Below are 22,188 nucleotides of genomic sequence, written 5' to 3' on the forward strand. Positions count from 1 at the left end.
CTTCCTTGATGAACCTTCTTTTAATCTACCCCTCAAGATCTTGGTTGTGTTTGTTTTGTTCATGATATGAGTCATTTTTTGTGTGATTTTGATCCTAAATCAGTTAAATGTGTATTCCTTGGTTACTCTCTAGTCCAAAATGGCTATAGATGCTTTGATTCTCTCTCTGGCAAGAGATACGTATTTAAGGATGTTATCTTTTTGGAGTCATCTTTTTTCCAGTTATATCATCCTTCTCTTTAAGGGGAGAATGCAAGTGAGGGGACTCCTTCTACCTTCTTGTTCCTATCTCTGTTCCTCCTTCTCCTTCCTTTCTTCCCTGTAATGTTGGTATTCCTTCTCCTCCTCCTCCTCCTCCTCCTGTGTATCGACCTTGGTCTTGGCAGTAGTTTTTCATCAAGCGTAGTAAGAGGGTGGCTCTTGAAGCAAAATGCCCATCACAATTTGATCTCCCAGACTCAGGTAATCTTGAACCTCCTAACAATCCTATTACTGATTCTGACCTTCACCTTCTTATTGCCATTCGAAAAGGGAAGAGGACATGTAGCAAGTATCCTATTACTAACTATGTGTCTTATGATGCTCTATCACCTTCCTACTATGCTTATAGTTCTTCCATCTCTTCTATTTCCATCCCTCACATCGTTACAAAAGTAATGCAGTCCCCTCATTGGAAGGAAGCTATGAATCAAGAGATGGAGGCCTTAATAAAGAATCAAACTTGGGAGGTTGTTCCTTGTCCCAAGGATAAGATTCCTGTTCGGTATAAGTGGGTTTACACTATTAAACACAAGGCAGATGGCTCAATTAAGAGGTACAAAACTCGGCTTGTAGCCAAAGGATATACTCAAACTTATGGCATTGATTATCTGAAAACCTTTGCTCCAGTTGCTAAAATGAATTCTATTCGTGTGATCATGTCTCTTGCTGCCCATTACTCATGGCCCTTATATCAAATGGATGTAAAGAATGCCTTCCTTAATGGGGATTTACAAAAGGAAGTGGATATGGACTTACCACCTGGAGTAAGCTTTCCTAATAGTGATGGAAAAGTTTTCCTCTTGAAGAAGTCCTTGTATGGGCTCAAGTAGTCCTCGAGAGCCTAGTTTGAAAATTTTGGAAATGCTATCTTAAAGATTGGGTTTTCTTAATCTCAGGCTGACCACACCTTATTCATTAGAAGAGTTGATGGTAGAGTAACAATGTTGATAGTATATGTTGATGACATTGTTGTGATAGGTGACGATATCACAAGTATCTCTCAGTTATAGTCCTTCATTGCTTCCGAATTTGAGATTAAGGACCTTGGTGATTTTCAATACTTTCTTGCCATTGAAGTTGTAAGATCCAAGAAGGGGATTTTTCTATCACAGAGGAAGTATGTACTTGATTTGTTCAAGTTGGGAAATTAGGGTGTAAGCTTGTAGAAACTCCAATTGATCCCAACCACAAGTTGAGTTCCACTAAAGGAGAAGTTCTCCAGACAGGAGGATATATCAGAGATTGGTGGACTGCGTTTTGTATCTCTTCTTGACTAGACTTGACTTATCCTATGTTGTTGGAGTGGTTAGCCAATATATGCATGAACCTAGGACATCTCATATGCAGGCAGTTAACAGAATTTTAGCCTATCTAAAAGGACGCCCTGGCAAAGGGATGTTGTATTCCAATCATGGCCATCAAAAGATTGAGGCTTACACAAATGCTGATTGGGCAAGGCCCATTGATGATGGAAGATCTATATCGGGTTATTGTGCCTTAGTTGGATGCTATGTGGTTTCATGGAGAAAAAACAATATGTTATTGCTCGTTCTAGTGTTGAGGCAAAATACAGGGCAATGGCTCATGGAGTGTCTGACTACTTTGGTTGAAGACCTCATTGAATCAGATGGGCATCCAAATAGATATTCCAATGAGACTATATCGTGACAATCAAGCAGCCATAAATATTGCCTACAATCCTGTTCAACATGATCGTACAAGAGGTGGATAGACACTTTATTAGAGAAAATTGCTAGCGGAGAAATTTGCCTTCCTTTTGTAAGGTCGGAAGACAAACTAGCTGATTGCCTCACTAAAGGTGTTCAGAACCTTGCTAAAATGGGCATGATTGACATATATTCTCATCTTGAGGGGGTGTGTTGAGAATGCTTAGATAGGGGTGTTTTAGTCTTTTTCTCTTCTTTTGTATTATCTTTGTATTTGGTCACCCAAATAGGGGCTTACTTGTAATTTTTCTCTTTTCAAAATATAAAGAAATTTTGAGGGTATGAACAGTATTAACCAACACATACCTCTCGATACATCTCTCTTCTTCTTCTTTTCCTCTCTTCTTTTCTTTTCTTTCTTCTAAAGTCCTAGATTTACAACTCTTACTTTACAACTCATTTATTAATATTATGTTTCTCACACATGTACAAAAATATTGTCCAAACAATTACATTTCAACAGTGAAACCTGTAACATTCATTTGCTTTCTCTCCTTTTTTGAATCCATTGAAATTTCTATTTATGAAGACTCATTCATTAATTTAGGGGGTGTTCAACAATGCAAAGATTTTTTTTTCACTTGTTTTCAAAATTGCCACATCAAATAAAAAACATGTTCTCTAACCTTGTCTTTGTTTTGAGAAGTGAAAAAAAAGATTATTATTTTTTCCAAAAACAAATCATGTTTTTGAAACCATCAAAATTATGTTTTCTAAAACAAAAACAAATTTTCTCTCTTCAAACATTTGAAAACAAAAAAACACTAACAACCAAGAATGTGTTTTCTATGTTTTTGTTTTAGAAACAATTTGTTTTCAAATGAGATATTTTGAACTTTTGGTTTGTTTTTGGAACTGGCAACAAGAAAAACATTTCAAGTTGGAGAATGCCCTCTTAATTAACAATGGCATTATATCCCACTCTCTAATATTTCTTACAAAAGAATGAATAAATCTAGTTGCATAAAAGAGCACTCATACATAAATCCTAGCTTTTACTTTAAATACAAACAAAAGAAAATGGAATAATATTTGACACCCAAAGTCAATAGCAATCATTTTTGTTTATATGCTTTGTGTTCCCATGTGTGGAAATTCATAATACCTTAATGGGTATCCATGCTTCTTTTATAACTTCCAAAAGGTTATTAGTAATAAATGTTCTCAAGATTTGGCAATATTTCTAATTTCAAGAATGGACCACAAGTCTATATTTTATGCATTATATCTAAATATTCTTAGATGTTTTAGAAATACTGCATGCTTCCTCTTATTTTTTCCTATAGTTGTATAGACAAATGTAGTGTTGGAAACACTTCTGATCCTCTAATTCTTGCATAACCTTGTTGTTAAGTGGATCTACAGGTGTATCTTTTGTCACAAGTTCGCCATCAAAATCTTGTATCCTTGGAAGGATTCTGTCATGAATCAAAACAGCAAATACTCATCTATGAGTACTTATCAGGCGGATCTTTGGCTGATAATTTGTATGGTATGTGGAAATCAACAGATTGATTATTTTTTACTCTACAATAACATTCCCAACCGGATTCTTGTAAATTGGACATATTTGTTTGTGTAATTAAGCAATCAACTGTTTCAGGTTCAAATAGTAAAAATGTAACATTGAGCTGGGTTCGTAGATTGAAAATTGCTGTTGATGCTGCCAAAGGTAATCTTTTTTTCTATGCTATTCTAAGAATTTATTCTTTAGGATAACAATGATACAAGGGAAAAGAACCATCAGCTTTAACTCTTGCAATCTGTAATGAGCATGTTGTATGATCTATTTATCCATCCAAGTCGGTCTATAAGTCTATATCCAACACATGTTGGACTGTTCCTGCTGTAGAGTAAGAGTGGCTAAAGGTTTCTAACCTTAAATTCCAGAAAAAAAAGGCTTCTTTTTGTCCTATGGTGGTGAGTTGGTGGCACTGGACTAAATATTGACAAGTTGAAGAGGGAGTCTTATGTTCATTTGTTCCTTGTTTCCTTTTCTTTCCTTTTCTTTTACTTTTCTTTTCCATTGAAGTCATACATTGCATTAAAGAATAAGAAGCTAAAATTTTTCTGACTATTTGAGTTTTAGGTTCTTTTTGGTATTACCTTGTTTGTGATCCTCAATGATTCCCTTGGTTTTCATTTTACATTGCCCATCCATCTCAGTTAACTTTCCTTCATTTTATGTGTTACCTATTAATTCAGTCAGATATTCTCATTTCTAATCTTATACTTTAAGCCTTACCAGTTATCCATCTTGGCTATAACAATTTTATTTCAGTGTTGCTTCTTAATTGACCAAAACTTTTCCCTCTAGATTATTTCTAATGGTATCCATTCTATACTTCGCTTTGTCTTTAGTAGTTTTGCTAGATTGACAACACTACAAAAGTGCACTTTATCTATCTCTAATTCTATGAGTTTAGCATCCTCTTCAAGTGTCTTCATTGATACTTGACTCATGCTAAAAATGGTTGGTTTGAGGAACCTCTTGACCATTGACATTAAATAATTGATTATTTATGTTCTTATATTTATTGAAGTTACACTATATATTCTATCTCCATTTGGGTTTTCCATGCATCCTAGTTTTGTATTTACCTTTATCTATTCTTCTCAAATCAAAACTATGTCCTTAACAGACGACAGACGCCATACGCCATGGATACCCTCCTTCCCATACGTAGTTAATTTTAGTCTCTACATTTTTGTCTCAAAATACATGTATAGACATTGTAGGGGCAGCAACTCCCAGTAGAACTAGGAAAAACAAAAATTACATAATTGCCACTATCAAAAGAAAACACCATGATTCCTAAATGATTTACCCAATGACTTTGAAACTTTAGACACAACTATGCTATTATTGTACAAATCAACTACGAGGACCAAGGTTCAAAGTATCGACACGTATCGGCCCGTATTGGCCGATACATATCATTTTGAACCTTGACGAGGACAGGCTCCACAAACATTATGTAAAATGTCTAAAATACCCTTTCTTTTTAAAAATACAAAAATAGGCAAATTCAGTAAGTTCTAATTTTGACTCTTTGGCGCCTGCATCACTTGAGCTGCAAGGTTTTATGACCAAGGAAGAGATTGTATAGATAAAGACCGAAATTGGATTTCATAATTTTTTAATTTCAGAATTAATTGATGCAGCGTAGTTGGACGATATATATAGATTAGGTGCTCAAATTGTTTAATTTTTTTTGTCAAACTTGGTAAAAGGATTCTAGAGACCTAGGCAATGGTTTGCGATGGCTTCAATGGATGTAAGTTTATCATACTCTAGATTGCTTTTATGGACCTAGTAGACCAAATTGAGCTTGGCAATTTTAGTAGTGAGAGAGAAAACTGAAGTGGCCCCGGTAAAAAATTAGGTATTAAAACATATGCTGTATGGTCAAAATATCCAATAGAACAACAATGTCCATCTTGTGGTTCCTTTGTTCTGATAAAGAGAAAAGGAACATCGTTTGGCTTTTATTTGACTTTCTTTAATAAGTTATAGTATCTGTCTATTAGCTTTTAGTGTTTTATCTTCAATGGCAAGACCATGTGCTGTTGTAAATTCAAACATCATGCCAGTCATCTCTTTCTCCAAATCCATATCCTTCATGTACCATCAGATATACTACCCTTCCTTTGTTACATGGCTATTTAATCCCTTCAATAAAATATCATCTCTATCTAGGATTCTCTAAATTGGTTCATCCATCTTTTTCCAAGATTGCCTCTTGATAACATTAACTTCATCTTGTTCCATTAAAGTGCATATGTTACTGATAACATTAATTACCTCTGCTAAAACAAACTTAATTAACAAGAACTCAATTCCTATTTCTTAAAGTTAATGGTTTTATCCACTAGGTATTCTCTAATATTGTCCCCCATCTATTTATTTTATTATTTATGCCAATATGAAAAAGTTTGTAGTCATTAAAGTACTTAGGCTTAGTCATTTCCACCTGTCCTGCTAGCACTTGTGATTTCAGACAAGAATATTTGTTTAAATCCACAAAACTGTAGTGCATAAAATTAACAGAAAACAGAAGAAGGAAGAAGAAGAGAAGAGAGAGTGAAGAGAAAGCTGTCAATTGTGGGAGCCCTGTGTCACTCCTACTTCTTTATATAAATTGGCCAACTAATTGAGGGATGCAATTACAAATCTGCCCCTACTTAAGTGGCAATAAATTAAAAGAAAAATAAAATCCCATATTAGGCTCATAAACCACCGAAGCCCAATAAACACAACTTAAAATAAGAAAAGAGAAGGCCCAATAAGGGCTGCCCGATCTGTCAAGACTCCCCCTCAAACTGAGCATAGATTAATCATGCCTGCCCTTCCGATCTGATTTAGCTTCACCTAGTTGACACCTTTAATGAAGACATCTGCTTGCTGTCCCTCTGTTCTCACATAAGATATGCTTCTCCTAAAATCACATTTTCTTTAATAAAGTGTGTCCACCTCAATATGCTTGGTTTTATCATCCTGAACCATAACATATCTGAAGCACCATGCGCCATGGCTTCATCCTAATGAATAAAGTAATGATCTGATTGAGCCTGTAAGAACCCATCTTTGAGTAATGCACTACAGAATCTATCAAATCAGGTAGGTATGCAACTTAGGTGGTCTTGGGTAGTGTTTTCAACCTGCCACTAACTCGGATGGTTGAACCGCCACCCTGCCATGATTTCGGGTCTGGTTTTAGTAAAACCCAGGAATTGGTCAAAAAACCATCTAACCCAGGTGGTTGGACCATTGACCTATTCAACCCGGTGATCGGGTCACGGGTGGCACACTAAATACGTATGAAAACGTCTGTAGGTCAACTTTTCCCCACTATTTTCATGAAAAACCCTTTTTTGGCCTCAAATTGCAATTTTTAATATTTTAACAAATAAAGAATTAAAACTGAATTAAAAATATACATTAAATATAAAATAATCTGACCCGTTCTACCCGGATGATCGAACTGGTGACCCGCAACTCAGAGGCAAAAACGGTTTAGATTTTGTTAAAATCCGAATGGGCTTGGCTCGAAATCCCAGGGTTAATGCAATGTAAATTATTCAAACTAAGTATCTGACTTTTGCAAAAGTTAACAATAGAATCCTTGAGAATTGATATCATACTTGCTAGGAGTCAAAGGATAAGAGTTGTGTATGTCACCCTCCTTAACCGAGTTTTGTGAAACTGAATATTTGATGGTGTGTTTAAACATGTAGAGGTATTGGAGAAGGTGGTGGCATAATAAGAGATGGTAACTATAACATGCTTGCTGCCTTGTCAAATTATTATGCTATTCCAAATTTTTTACTAGTAGGGGCTCATGCTCTCCTTGATGGTATTAGCCTGGCCTGAGTAATGGATTTTATGGTGGACAAATTCTAAGGTGTTCTCTAGCTTAGGCTTAACTATAGCTACATGGGCAAACAAATTTGAGGCCAGCTGAAGTATGACCCTCCTACTTTTCATAAAAGAGTCTAAGAAAGAGTGTGATCCCCACAAGTCAAAATATGCTGCCTAGTGAAGTCATATTCTAGGTTTAACCCAACCAAAAACTCAAATATCCTATTCCTCTTTACCAACTTCTTGTAGGTATCAACAACCTCCTTACTTGGCCACTACATAGTCTCTAAATGACCAATCACCTACCAGTATGACTGTAGAGTGGAAAAATAAAGATCAAGAGGACTATCTCTCTACTTTAGGTTATTAACCTGAAGCCTTAGGTAATAAGCTCTGGCAACATCAAGTGGATGAAGTGGGTCTGTGAACCACAATCCCAAACTTCTTTGGTTATCTTCATCCATAAACAATTGCAATAATGTAAGGCTTCATAGAACTAATCAACCAAGACATCACCATATAATTTTCCTAATTCTATCAGGAATAATTACAATTAGTCTTCATAGGCTATGCCCATTCTAAGTAATTTTTTGTCATCTAAATTGATTGTAATAATCATACTACCAATTTGAGGGTCTACAACACTTCCCAGCACCATTCCAGGTTCCACCCCTTGTTTCAGCTCACCAAAAATAGGGTCCATTGCAGCAATTTAATGCAATTGAACTAGACACTCCTCAAACAATATAAGAGGGATCAAGGAAATCAAGAAAAAAACCCAGATCAATTCTTGGGGTTGAACTAACCTTTTGGCCACTAGAACAAAGAGAGATCAATAGCCAATTATTACAAACACCATAGACAGCCCTTCCAATGGTTATTTATCTCAATGAGGTTTTGAAATAAATCAAACAAAATCTGATAGCCACTTTCCTTTCCAAGAATAGGTCCAAGATTCTCTGGTTTATTCTTGACTCTAAAGCTCTCCAAAATATAGGTCCAAGTGTTTCTAGGCAGAAAAGCAAACTCCAAAGCTCTCCAAAGATCCTCAAGAAACAAAAAACACTTGATTAATAGAAGATTGGGAAAGAGAAGACAAGTAAAAAATAAGGAGAAGAAAAGGGGAACAGAGAGGGAGGTAGGAGAGAATTTTTACAGGATCAATCTATCTTGATTGTGGCCCTTTCCATTAGAACTTATACTAATGTATGAACAATTACAATAACACCCTTTATTAGTATAAAACATTAATAAAACCTACAGCTAAGCACCTCTCAACATTCCCCCTCAAGCTAGGCATAATGATTATGCATGCCTAGCTTGGAAAGATCCTCTTTCAATTTCAACTGAGGCAATCCCTCCATCAAACAATCATCTAGATAGTCACTTGATTTTACAAAAGTAAACAAATCTCTCCATTGGTCACTCTTTCATGGATAAAATGCTTGTCAACTTCTAAATGCTTTGTGCAGTCATGCTGAACTGGGTTTGTGATATTTATAGCAGTTTGGTTGTTGTAAAACAACTTCATGGGACAACCAAAGACAATTCCTATCTCTATTAGAAGAGTTTTTAGCCACAATAACTCAGGAGACACCATGAACCATTTGTTTCTTGCTCCTCCAAGAAACAATGTTTCCTCCAACAAATATGCAATACCCAGAAGTGGACCTTCTATCATCTAGAAATCTAGCACAATCATCATCAATATAGGCTTTGAATCTTTAGATGCATGAGAAGCATATAACAACCCCTTGCTGGGAGTCCCCTTCAAGTAACACAGTATTCTTTCAACTACAGAAAGGAGAGTCGTGGCCGATGCATATATTGGCTGACCACGCTAACATAGTAACAGCACAAGAGTTGTCTTGTTGAGTCATGTAGAGATAAAGCAATTTTCCACCAACCATTGATACATCCCTTTGTCTTGCAATACATCTACATCATTCACACAAATATTGTGGTTAGGGTCTATAGGAGTATCAGTTGATTTAGTTCCTAACTTGCCTGACTCCAACAAACCAAGAATGTACTTCCTCTATGGGAATCTAGAGTGACACCATTTCTTTATATAAGTTGGCCAAACAAGGGATACAATTACAAATCTTCCTCTCTTTAAGTGGCAATAAAATAAAAGAAAAATATAAGGCCTATATCCCACAAAGTAATATAGCCAAAGCACAATAAAGACAACTTAAAATAAGAAAAGGTAAGGCTAAATAAGGACTGGCTGATCTTTCAACACAAACTGTATTATCTATTTATATTTATATGTTTACACATATGGGGGTGCAACTTGGGCAGGGTTACCCAAATATACAATGTTAAAAGTTCAAACTAGGGGTGAGCATGGGTCGATTAGGTGTGGTTTCATGGCAGAACCTGGAACCTACCCTGTAGGGTTGGTTCTAGGTTTTTGGAACCAGAACCTACCCTGTGAAGGTTGGTCCCAGGGATGGTTTTGGCCTTGGCAGTTTCAGGTTCGGGGTCGGTTCCAGGGTCTACTTGTGGAATCTGTTCTTTCTTTACTCTCCCCCTAAAAAATGGCATGCTCTTTAAAAGCTTATAGTTATAATTTAAGTTTTGTAAATATTACCTTTTTCATTACTTATTATCCACATTCAAATATTAAAATGAAAATAAATGATCAAATCACTTGAGTAACTCAATGGACTAGTGAGACCATGGCCTTTCTAACCATGAGTACTTGGGTTCAAATCTTCATATCCTCAAAAGTATTCTGGGGTTTATTTCAAAGCAGTTTGGTTCCAAGGCCAGTTCATTGGGTCATTTCAGGTAGGGTAAACCCCTAGACCCTAGAACCAGCCTGGTTGGGGGTCGGTTCCAATAATTTGGAACCAGACCCTACCCTGTAACAGATTGGGTAGGGTTAGTTCAAGGCTGGTTTGAGGTCGGTTCCATTCGGTTCTAGGTAGAACCTACCCATTTGCCACCCCTAGTTAAAGCTGGCCCTAATCGGCTGACCTTCAGTCTAAGAAGTGAAAACCTTCTTAAAAGCAAAGCAAAGTGAAGCAAGCTCAATCAAACCCAATGCTACCTTCAGGTTGGGTTGGGTTGTGAGAGAAGATTTTAGAACATTCTTTATCAATATATAGGGCTCTGGAGAGAATTTTATAGGGAATTCTATTATCATTTGAAATTCCAAAATCATAATGATTTCTAGTTCTGCATCACTTGAATGCGTAAAACCACAAAATCATTCATAGAAAGAAAAGTCAACTCAACAAAGCCTTAACCCAACTTTTTTGGGGTATACATAAAAGGAAATAAAGAATACTAATCTTCTTTCTTGGATTTTTTTCTGGTGTTATACATATTATTGTTAGTATTTGTACTGTGATTATGGTGTGAGTATTCTTCCTGTTTCTTTTGAAGGATTGGATTATTTACATAATGGGAGCAATCCACGAATCATACATCGGGATGTTAAGTCTAGTAACATTCTTTTGGACTCAGAGATGAATGCCAAGGTCTGTGACTTTGGTCTCTCTAAGCAAATATCTCAAGCAGATGTGACTCATGTGACTACTGTTGTCAAGGGCACTGCTGGGTATCTTGACCCTGAGTAAGTCTCTAGATTCATCCTTAAATGAATTCGTTCAACATTCACCCACATTCTTACTTTCTTCATATGCAGGTATTATTCAACACAGCAGTTGACTGAAAAAAGTGATGTTTACAGCTTTGGTGTTGTTCTTCTAGAGCTCATTTGTGGGCGTGAACCTTTGTGTCACTCTGGCAATCCAGATTCCTACAACTTGGTGTTATGGGTACCATCAAGATTTCTTATTTCTGCCACATGATTTTGTGTTTCACTGCCTTTTGGTGTGTTTTAAGAGAGTTAAGTTGATCTCTATGCTCTTAGAAGTGTAGGACCAACATGTAGTGGAAAACATGGCCAAATCACATATGCTATCATGTGAAGTTTAAGATTCTCTTAAATATGTATTACAAGGCATCTTTTTCCTTACACATGTAGGAGTCTTATGCTCCTAAAGTGTAGTATCCATAGTTTTTCATCCTAGGGGTGAATATCATAGTGTCGCGAGAATAGTAAAAATATTTCACTATCAAGAGGCAAAATCTGTTTCTGTAGGGAATTATCAAATCCCCACTAGTAAACATGCTTAGCATCTTGAGATATTTATTAATATAATTAAAACAGAGCAAACCTTCTGATACATCCCCTAGATATGTTTTAGAAGACTGCTGAGATCCATTATCAAGGGATTATTTGACCTACTTCAAGCACAGAAATGGGTAGGCTTATTAGCATCATCACTCAAAACTGAACTTGTGCATTATTTTACCAGCATTTTGAAGATTGTACGCTTCAAAAAACCTATCATGACCCAAATTTTGAAATTAAAGATGAAACTTGAAATTCCAAATTTATTTCTTGTTTATAGTTCAAGGAATCAATTTCCCAGCTTTTGGGGTTGCCCACATGCATACTGTTTCACCCAATGTTTTAAAAAACCAACCCAGAGGCTGATCCGTTTTTGCCTCTGGGTCACAGGTCAGCATTTCAACCGTCCAGGTTGGATGGGTCAGACTGGCACATCAGCAATATCTATATACATTAATATATCTATATATGTATTTATGCATATTGTTTTATGTCAAATTTATATTTTCTATTTCAGTTTTTATTTTTTTTGTGTGTAAAAAAATGCTAAAAATAAGATTTGAGGCCAAAAAATGAGTTTCTGGAAAAAAAGAAGTGCCTTTGGCGCCTTGGAATGCGAAGATCTTAAAAAGTGTTGTACATGTAGTGCTTTTGGCGCCTTGGAACAACCAAGTGCAAAGTGTTGTGGCCACTGGAAGTTTTGATGTACATGTAGTGTGTAACCGAGATCCAGTGAGTCAGTGACCTGGTTGAATGAGTTTTGACCATGTCAACAGTTTTTGGTCAAATTCTGGACTTTAGGAAAACTGGATCCAGAAATAGGATTGGAAGACGATCCAAATGGTTCAAATGTCTGGGTCAATGGTGGGTTGAAAACATTGGTTTCACCATTACTGTCAAGGACCACATTCTAACTTATGAGCCAGATCATTTTTCATGTCCTTTTTTCCTCTGCCTTTTCTAGTAATCTCAATTTGCATGAAGTCACTTTTTCAAATTTTCTTACTAGTGCAGTGGTCAGTCTGCTACAGACATGCTACCATCTTAGGCTACTTTTGCACAGTTATCAGGGATATACTTCGATTTGCACAAATGCACCCTATTCTAGTTCTGTTATTTCTAATTTATTACCTATCCACATTACTTTCTTTATGCTCATCTTTCAACATACTGCTTCATTGTTCAAGATTCTGCTCCACATAGTAGTGATGGTTATATGGCTGTCTTATAGAATGTTTTTACTTTCAATTTGGTAAATATATGCTGATATACAACATGCTTCTCCACTCCATCTAATTCAAGAAATTGTTGCATTAGAATATCTCTTGGTAACCAATTTTAAATTTTAAATTTTCCATTTTTTTCTTTGTTGTTAAATCTGTACTGCATATATTCTGTTTAGTAGTTATGTTAAAGCCTGTTGATGTAGCACCTTCATAATTCTATGTTTCTAATTAAACCCACTCTAGTTTCTTCAATCAATACAGTGTTGTCAACAAACAACATTCACAATGTAAGCTCCTCCTGTAAAAATGCTTACTTAGTTCATCCATGACTAATACAAACAGATATAGGTTAGGCATTCGCCTCTTGTTTATACATACTATTACTATAAACTCTCGTCTTTTGTCTGGATATGTTAATTGTTGAACAGTGCAACTAGAAGAATTTCTTACAAGGCACTGGCTTGGAAATCTTTTGCTCGAGATATGGATACAGAGATACGAGTGAAAGATCTTGGAGAGTTTTTTTTTTTATTTCTTTACTGCACCAGTTGTATCATGAATATTATAATATCAATTATTTGATAATTGATTCTTATCAGCATTTAATTTTCAATTTCAGGCAAAGCCATACTTGCAGGCAGGTGCCTTTGAGATAGTAGATGATTGCTTGAAAGGAACTTTTGATATGGAGAGCATGAGAAGGGCAGCTTCTGTTGCTGCAAGGTCTGTTGAAAGGGATGCCTCACAGAGGCCAACAATGGCGGAGGTATTGGCAGAGCTCAAAGAAGCATACGGTATTCAACTTTCATATGTCACATCTAGAGGGCATTTAAATTAAATTACACTATTTATCTCTTACCATTAATATTTATGCCTATGCTTTGTATGAGTTTTGTATGGAGGATGGAAAAGTAAAGACCTGGTTTTATAGAAGCAAGGTTTGCTTTTTCAGAAGCAATGTCATGGGCCTCATGGCGAATGCATATCTAAAATATTTATTATTATTTATTGCAAGATATCATTATATACTTGAAATTTCTTATAAAATTTTATGCTTCTCTACATCACTTTTACTCATGACTTAGCTCTGAGAAGAAAAAGAAAACTACGTCTATATACTCGGTGTGCATGTCAGCATTTTAGTATTGTGGGGCAACCACTCTCTCTTGGGATAGGATAGTATGAGTCTATTGTTTTGGTAATCTATGAAAAACACAAGCAATTTTGTCTGACAAAGTAGGAATTTCTAGTGATCAGTAATAATCAGCTCAAAGCTTATATCCATTTTAGGGGGTACAACTAGCAAAGTTCAAAGTGTTGATACGTATTGGTGAACCCACTAATACGCCAAATAACAAGAGATAGGTGGAAAGCCCATTTTTAGTCATTAATACCCTTCCAAGGTTATCTCTGGTTTGAATCTTGAAACCTGAATAAATCAATTTGTGGTTATTGGCTTTTTGAATTGTGCAGTTGTGCGATACCTTTTGTGTATCGGTACTTTGAAGTTTGAACTTTGGGTGCAAGAAGATTTCACATTGCAAATCTGTCTTAACTTGTTCAAAAGGCTCTTACCTTGGGTCCGTTTGGTTCACAGTCAGGAATCAAAACTGGAATCAGAATGGTCTATACCTTTAACTTCTTTGGCTCAGACTAGAATCGGAATCAGAACCAAAATCGGCCAGAATGGATTCTCTCATTCCTAGGAGAGGGGGAGGGAATGACTGTCCCCTCATATGGGGGAATGCTGTTCCACCAGGAATGAGAATGAGATTCTGATTCTGTCAAACCAAACAGTTGGAATAGATGAAAATAGTAGATCATCCGGGCTGAAATCCAGTATGATCCAAAAAGATCACTACTTTAGGCTCAGTTGGGAAGAGTACTCTATGTGCAGTGCAAAACCTTGTACTATTATTTTGTATTCCTAAATCCTATATTTGCACTTTACATATTTGTATCTTTTCTTTTCCCAAACTTAGCCTTAAGTTTTTTTATTGCATTTGATTGGATGTTAGAGAAAAGTCTCTTCAAATAAAACCCAAATTAGGTGATTAAAAGTTATCTGACTAAATTGAGTTTTGGTATTGTTGATGTTTCATTTAGGATCCACGTATGGTTTTTAAGAAAAAAAAATGATTGAGACATGGGAATTATGGTTTGAAAATTTCATCCCAACACAGCAGTTGCATGGTTTATTGGGTTGGACAAAAAAAAATTTAGTGAAGGGTTAATATATTCACCCGAATGGGTGAAATTCAGAAAATCTTAGAAATAATGTAATAGCTAATCACGTTGGGTCTCTCTCTCTCTGGCTTTCATGTGGTTCTACGATCAGGCCTCAATACCCAAAATAATTCCCACTCTTGATCCCTGAATTTCCATCTCAACAAGCCCATTCACTTCCATATTGGACCTCTGGTTTAAATTATTACTAAATATTGGACAATATGGGCCAATACATATTTGATATTTTGTGTTATAAATAAATGCACAGGTGGAATAGCCAAACTCAACTTTATATAGGTACATCATTGGTATATATTGGCCTCGTGTCAATTGATATGAACCAATAAGGTGAAGAGGAAGACAAACAACTTCTAGGGTGTCAATATAACAGTCAACTCCACCCAAAAAACTCTATTAGATTAATAAAATATGTACATTTACAAAAATGTCCATAAAGGGCTAAAAGAGAAAAGGAACAAATACAAAGGCCACAAATTATAAAAAAAATGTGTTCAAAAGGGACTATGGTATATCATTCTCCACACTCCCTTCAAATTGATGCATAAACATAAACATCAGTTTGCCCACAAGATATAATGTCAAGTTCTACTCATAGCCTTGGTGAAGATATTAGCAATTTACATATCCGAGGCAACATGAGGAAGAGAAATAAAGCCAACAACGAAAAGATTTCAGATGAAATGATAATCCATCTCAATATGTTTAGTCCTTCCATAAAAGATAAGATTTGAGGCAATCTTGATGCCATCAATGATAGTCCACCTTAATATGTTCAGTTCCAAGGGAGTATCAACATATTTCTTATCAGTGATGCTAGCAAGAGAAACAAGATCAAAAGCATATTTCTATTGACAAACAAAATGTCATCGATCACTACGATGAACTTCTAACCCCCAAGAAATAGGTAAAAGGTCTAAGATCCTTCATGTGGAAGGAATGATGAAGTAAGGACTTCAATTCATGAGTGCCTTCATCATCATTTTCAGTTAGCAATATATCATCAACATACAACAAAAGAATGGTAATACCATGAAGTCATCGTTTAACAAATAGGGAGTGATTAGAAGAGCTCTGCCTATATCCTACTGTAACTACAACATCTCAAAAGTGCTCAAACCAAACCTAGGGAGCTTGTTTCAAACCATATAGCGATTTCTTTAGGTGACAGACCAATGAAGGATCACTATAGTAACCAAGAGGAGGCTTCATAAATACAATATCCTTTAACTAACTATGAAGGGAGGCATTCTTAACATCTAGCTGGTAAATGCTCCAAGATTGGACAGCACATAATGCTAAGAGAACACAAACTGTAGTGATCTTAGTGATTTGAGCAAAAGTTTCTTTATAATCAATGCCATGCTCCTAATTATAATCCTAGGCAACTAAGCAAGTCTTATATCGATCAAGGGATCCATCAGATTTTAACTTGATGGTATAAATCCAATGACTCGTACCATAACATGAAACAACTTGAATGTTGCAAAAACTTCTGATTTGTACCATAAGAAATAAATTCATGTGCACCTGATACAATCATTAATAAAAAATACAAAATATTTGTACCCTAATCGTAAGGCAATAGAAGCAGACCAAGCATCAATGTGTATTATCTCAAAAGGTGAAGTAGAATGCTTAGATTTGTGAAAAAAAAGGTAAAATATGACTTTTGCTTAGGCAATAAACAATACATGAAGCATCAAAAGTATAACCATGAGAAATCTTATTCATGATTAAACCAGAATTGACAAAAACTTCAATTTTTCAAAACAAGGATGACCCAAACATTGTTTATTTGACTCAAAATAGAACTAGATTTAGAAGAACTAAAATAAGTTGAGGATGTTGTTGGTGTAGATTTGTCAAATTCCAAAGCAAATAGACAACCCAACTTATGCCCCTTCCCTTTCACCTTCCCATGTGTTAGTCTTGGATCAAGTAACCATTATGTGAAAAAGTGAGAACATTTCCTTCAACAAATTACCCAACAAAAATTAAATTGGTAGGAAGCTTGGGAACAAGAAAGGCCTTTGAAAGAGGGAAGGACATAGTGGGTTAAAGTTTTATAGACAAGTCATTATTACCAATGATACTTAGCTTTTCACCATTAGTAGTAACTATGTGTTTATCATGGGTTTTAGTAAGGTGACTTGGGTGATTATGATAAGCACCGGTCATATGGTTAGTGGCACCAGAATCAATAATCCAAAACATGCGAGGGTGAAGAACAATGGGTAGAGGACTTACCAAACAAGACAATGGTAGAAAATGCAGAGGAGATAGTAGAGGAAATTGATTGTCAAATATTTTCTTCATCCATAGATATAAATGATTCACCTTTTAATGGTGAAATCACTCTTGGTAGTAGTCATATCAAAATCCTTGCCCTTTATAACTTGATATGCCCGTTGTTGGATATTCCTTTAAGCACCCTTAACTGGTTGAATAAGACAATTAAGAATAATGTGACCAGGTTATTTATGGTAAGTGCACATATTTTTCTTTTTATAGTGAGAAGCAATATGACCAAATCCTTTGCACTCAAAACATTGTATTTTTAAGAAGTCCTTAATGGCTGGATTTTTATTGCAAAAAAAGTAGTGTCAGTCCTAGAGTCCATTAGTTTTCCTTTGATTCTTGTAGCAATCAAAAGTTGGGTCTCCTCTCTTAGGAGTTCCCCCATCATTGAGTCCAAATTTGGAAGGGTACCATGGCTTAGAATGTTAGACCTAATTATCTCATATTCATGTCTAAACCTCATGAGAAACTGATTCACCTTTCATTTTTTAAAGTGCTTCTGAAGATACTTAGTACATTCACAAGATTAGAAGGATCAATGTGTACCAACTCATATTCAGCCCACAAGTCTAGAAATCCAGCATAATATTATTGTATTTGCCTATCCCCCTAATAATATGCAAAGATTTCATATTCAATTTGGTCTTGCCTAGACAAGTTAGATTAGTAATGGACCTTCTTCAAATAAGCATACATGTCAAAAGTAGTTCTCGCTCTTGGGACCTGTGGGTTATGGGCCCACCAAGCTTCTACTGCACTGACAAGTAAACGCGTCCACGTCCGCTCTGATACCAGATTGTTGAGGGCTCGTGAGTAGGATCTAGTCACGGGGTGATCCACGAGAAAACCTTCATGTTTTCCCTTGTCTCTTCCCTTGCGTGAGGTACCTATCTTGCTCTTCTTGGGCGGAGGTGATTTGTTCAAGAGATCACCAACTCTCCTACTTTCTTGAGACTGAATATTCGATGCCTTTATTCTTCACTAGGGTCTCCTTAAATAGGAGAAGATTACAATAGTCCCACTCCTAGCTGGACGTGGAGACCTTCTCCTAATCTAACAAGAGTAAGTCACTCCTTATTCTGATCTAACAAGTCCTAATCTAATGAGGTAACAAGATAAGATAGGTAGGTAACAAGATAAGATAGGTGCTGTCGAAGTAGGTGGGCTGGGGCCCACTGCTGCTGCCGAAGTAGATGGGCTGAGTTGCGCCGAAGTAGATGGGCTGGGCTGGGCTTACTGTTGCCGCTGGCGTCGCTGGTGAGTCTTCTCAGTAAACGCGTCCATAACAAAGTAAGTCCTAATCTAATGAGGTAACAAGATAAGATAGGTGCTGTCGAAGTAGGTGGGCTGGGGCCCACTACTGCTGCTGAAGTAGATGGGCTGAGTTGCGCCGAAGTAGATGGGCTAGGTTGGGCTTACTGTTGCCGCTGGCGACGCTGGTGAGTCTTCTCAGTAAACGCGTTCATAACATTACACCCCTCCTGGACTAAGAGCTTGTTCGCAAGCTCGAAGTTAGGAAAAGTCTCTTGAAGTTCGGCCAAGGGAACCCAAGTGGCTTCGGTTAGGGGTAGGTTGGCCCATTCGACCAAAACTTTGGGAGTGCCTCCAGTGATGCGGGAGCGGAGCAGAGCCTTTGGTTCAGGGACAAGTTTGCCTTCTTGTAGGGCTGGTAGGGTGGGAACCTGGTCCGGAGGGATGCCCGTAAATGGTTTCAGCAGGGAGACGTGGAAGACATCGTGAAGCCGACTGTTTGCTGGTAACTCGAGCTGGTATGCAACCGAGCCAATCCGCCGTAAGACCTTGAAGGGCCCAAAAACTTTAGGTTCTAGTTTAGATGTGACCTTGTGGCATAAGGAGCGTTGCCTATAGGGCTGTAGTTTCAACCAAACGTATTGCCTTGGTTCAAGTGTTAGCTCCCGGTGGCGCTGGTCATAAGTGTGCTTCATGTGGAGCTGAGCTTGTTGTAGGCGAAGGTGGACATCGGCGAGAAGGGCATTGCGTTCCTGCAAGGAGTGGTCAATAGGCTCCAAACGGGTAGAGCCTGGTTCGTAGGTCAGTAGTAAGCGAGGGGGGTCTCGGCCATAGACGACGCGAAAAGGGGTCATGCCGAGGGAAGAATGGTAGGCAGTGTTGTAGAAATACCGGCCCAAGGCAGCCAGTCCACCCACCGTCGCGGTTGGTCACCCACGAAACATCGAAGATACATTTCTATTGTGCGGTTGACCACTTCCGTCTGACCATCGGTCTGTGGATGATATGCAGAAGAGAAGGCCAAGGTGGTGCCATGAAGACGGAAAAAGTCCCTCCAAAACGCACTAGTAAAAACCGGGTCCCTGTCGCAGACGATGGATTCAGGCAGCCCGTGTAACCTGACAATGTGTGTGAAGAAGGCGAGGGCGACGGAGGCGGCACTGTATGGGTGTGAGAGGGGAATGAAGTGGGCATATTTGGAAAAGCGATCTACCACCACGAATAGGACTGATTTGCCACCTACCTTGGGCAGTCCTTCGATGAAATCCATGGATATGTCGGCCCAGATCTGAGTGGGGATTGAAAGGGGCTGAAGGAGGCCTGCCGGGTGCAAGTTCTCCCATTTATGCTACTTGCATGTGGAGCAGTTTTGGACAAAATACTGGATAGAAGCTTTCATACCAGCCCAATGGAAATCAGACCGGACACGATGCAGTGTCTTCTGAACGCCCTCATGGGTGGAGTTGTGGATGCTTGAAATGATGGAGGAGATTAAGGGGAACCCGGGTGGGAGGTAGATCTGTCCCTTACATAGGACCAGGCCATCATGAAGGGACCAGTTGGAATTGGTAGTTCCGGACTGTATTTTCTATACAAGAGGGGTCCATTTGGGTGACTGTGGTAGGGCCTTCTTGATGTCGTCCAAGAGAGAGAGTCGTGGTTGGGATAGCCCGTACAAGGACATTCCTTCCTCATCGCATCTGGAAAGGGCATCGGCTGTGTGGTTTGAGGAGCCCGCCTTATATTCTACTCGGAAATCGAACCCAAGCAGCTTGCGAACCCAGTGCTGCTGAGGGGACATGGTGAGCCGCTGTTTCAACAAGTACTTGAGACTGTAGTGATCGGTTTTGAGAACGAATGATCGTCCCCACAAATACGGCCTCCAATGCTGCACGGCCCTGGCTAGTCTGATTAGCTCGCACTCATAGGCTGGTAGCTTCATATGCCGATCGGCCAGCTTGCGACTGAAGAAGGCGATTGGGTGTCCCTACTGTTGTAAGACGGCCCCAATACCCCTACCGGACGCATCACATTCGACGGTAAACTCAAGGCCAAAGTTTGGTAGTTGTAGAACTGGAGTGGAGGTCAGGGCGTCTCTTAATGTCACGAAGGCTACCTCCGCTGCATCGTCCCACCGGAAGGAATTCTTCTTGAGCAGATTAGTTAATGGGGCAGCTAGCAGACCATAATTCCGTACAAATTTGCGATAGTAGCTGGTCAGCCCGAGGAACCCGCGCAAAGCCTTGACGTTTTGGGGTCGTGGCCACTCCTTGATAGCCTGAATCTTAGAGTTGTCTACTGTGATCCCTTGTTCGTGGATGACGTGGCCCAGGTATAGCACCTGCCGTTCTCCGAAGGAGCACTTAGGACGTTTGAGAAAGAGTCTGTGCAGTCGTAGGAGCTTGAATACGGTCCGTAGATGATGTACATGCTCCACCCATGATTTACTGTACACGAGAATATCGTCAAAGAAGACTAAGACAAACTTGCACAGATGGGGCTGGAATACCTCGTTCATTTGGTCTCACAAATGTGGATGGGGCGTTTGTGAGACCAAACGGCATGACTAGGAATTCAAAGTGGTCGTGGTGGGAGCGAAAAGCAGTTTTTCCCACATCTTCGGGAGCCATTCGGACCTGGAAGTATCCGGACCGGAGGTCTAGTTTGGAGAAGTATTGGGCCCCATGTACATCCAACAGTTCGTCGACCACGGGAATGGGAAATTTATCTTTGATCGTCTGGCTGTTGAGTTCCCTGTAGTCAACGCAAAACCGCCATGATCCATCCTGTTTTGCTACCAAAAGGACTGGTGATGAGAAGGGGGAATGGCTGGTTCGTATAATCCCTTGTTTCAGCATCTCGGAGCACTGTTGTTCGATCTCGTCCTTCTGTAGATGTGGGTAGCGATATGGCCGGACGACGACTGGTTTAGAGCCTACCACCATAGGGATTCGGTGATCGCAAGCTCAGGGAGGGGGAAGGCCCTTTGGTTCTTGGAATACATCTGAAAACTCAGCATGGAGTTTTTCCATGGCTGTTGTCTGCATGGTTTCTGCTTGGAGTGCATGAGCCTGTGGTATTTTTGCCTTTTCTTTACAACCTTGCCACGAGACTTGCTTTCCATTCAAGTGGAAAGTCATGGTTAGTGCGCTGAAGTCCCATAGAATTGGGCCTAGGGTGATCAGCCATTTGATCCCGAGGACAAGATCGAACCCATCCAAGGACAGTACAAATAAGTCGGCAAAGAAGAGTTCAGAGTCCACCTGTATCTGGACATTTTTGCAGATTCCGGGGCTGTGGATTCTTTCGCCATTCGCGACGGCTACATGGAGCTGTGGACGGGGTTCGATTGGTAGATTGAATTGCAGGGTGGTGTGCTCACTCACGAAGTTGTGCGTGCTCCCTGAATCTACGAGTATCCGTACTGGTTTGCCTGCGATCCGGGCCTGCAACTGCATGGTCTGAGAGTTCTTAATGCTGGTAATGGCATGGAGGGAGATCTCTAGCTTGCATCCTGCGGGTTCTTCGTCGTCCTCCCCTTGCTCATCTACTAGGAGGCAGAAGAGCCTCTTGCACCGATGCCCGGCTGAATAGAGGTCGTCGCAATTGAAGCACTGGCCTTTCGCCCATCGTTCGACCATCTCTGCTCTAGACAATCTCTTA

The 22,188-nt window shown here is 38.7% G+C and overlaps 2 protein-coding genes across 3 annotated transcripts in view; one reads left to right on the top strand and one right to left on the bottom strand.

Moving 5' to 3' along the window:
* LOC104602197 (Leucine-rich repeat protein kinase family protein) overlaps window positions 1-13,788 on the top strand; it is a 29,798-nt gene extending 16,010 nt beyond the window's left edge. For both annotated transcript variants that reach the window (XM_010265804.3, XM_010265805.2), the window contains exons 13-17: window positions 3,354-3,480; window positions 3,592-3,660; window positions 10,747-10,936; window positions 11,009-11,141; window positions 13,346-13,788. In XM_010265804.3, the coding sequence (XP_010264106.1) occupies window positions 3,354-3,480; window positions 3,592-3,660; window positions 10,747-10,936; window positions 11,009-11,141; window positions 13,346-13,564 (738 nt within the window). In that variant the 3' untranslated portion in view covers window positions 13,565-13,788. The remainder of the gene's footprint in view (window positions 1-3,353; window positions 3,481-3,591; window positions 3,661-10,746; window positions 10,937-11,008; window positions 11,142-13,345) is intronic.
* Window positions 13,789-18,689: 4,901 nt separating this feature from the next.
* LOC148801253 (uncharacterized) lies at window positions 18,690-19,379 on the bottom strand. Its single transcript, XM_088900367.1, has one exon. It carries the CDS (start codon window positions 19,377-19,379, stop codon window positions 18,690-18,692), a length of 690 nt encoding a protein of 229 aa, XP_088756493.1.
* Window positions 19,380-22,188: the final 2,809 nt, after the last annotated feature.

This window comes from Nelumbo nucifera, chromosome 3, assembly GCF_055504915.1.
Source record: "Nelumbo nucifera cultivar China Antique chromosome 3, China Antique-T2T, whole genome shotgun sequence".
Lineage (NCBI taxonomy): Eukaryota > Viridiplantae > Streptophyta > Magnoliopsida > Proteales > Nelumbonaceae > Nelumbo > Nelumbo nucifera.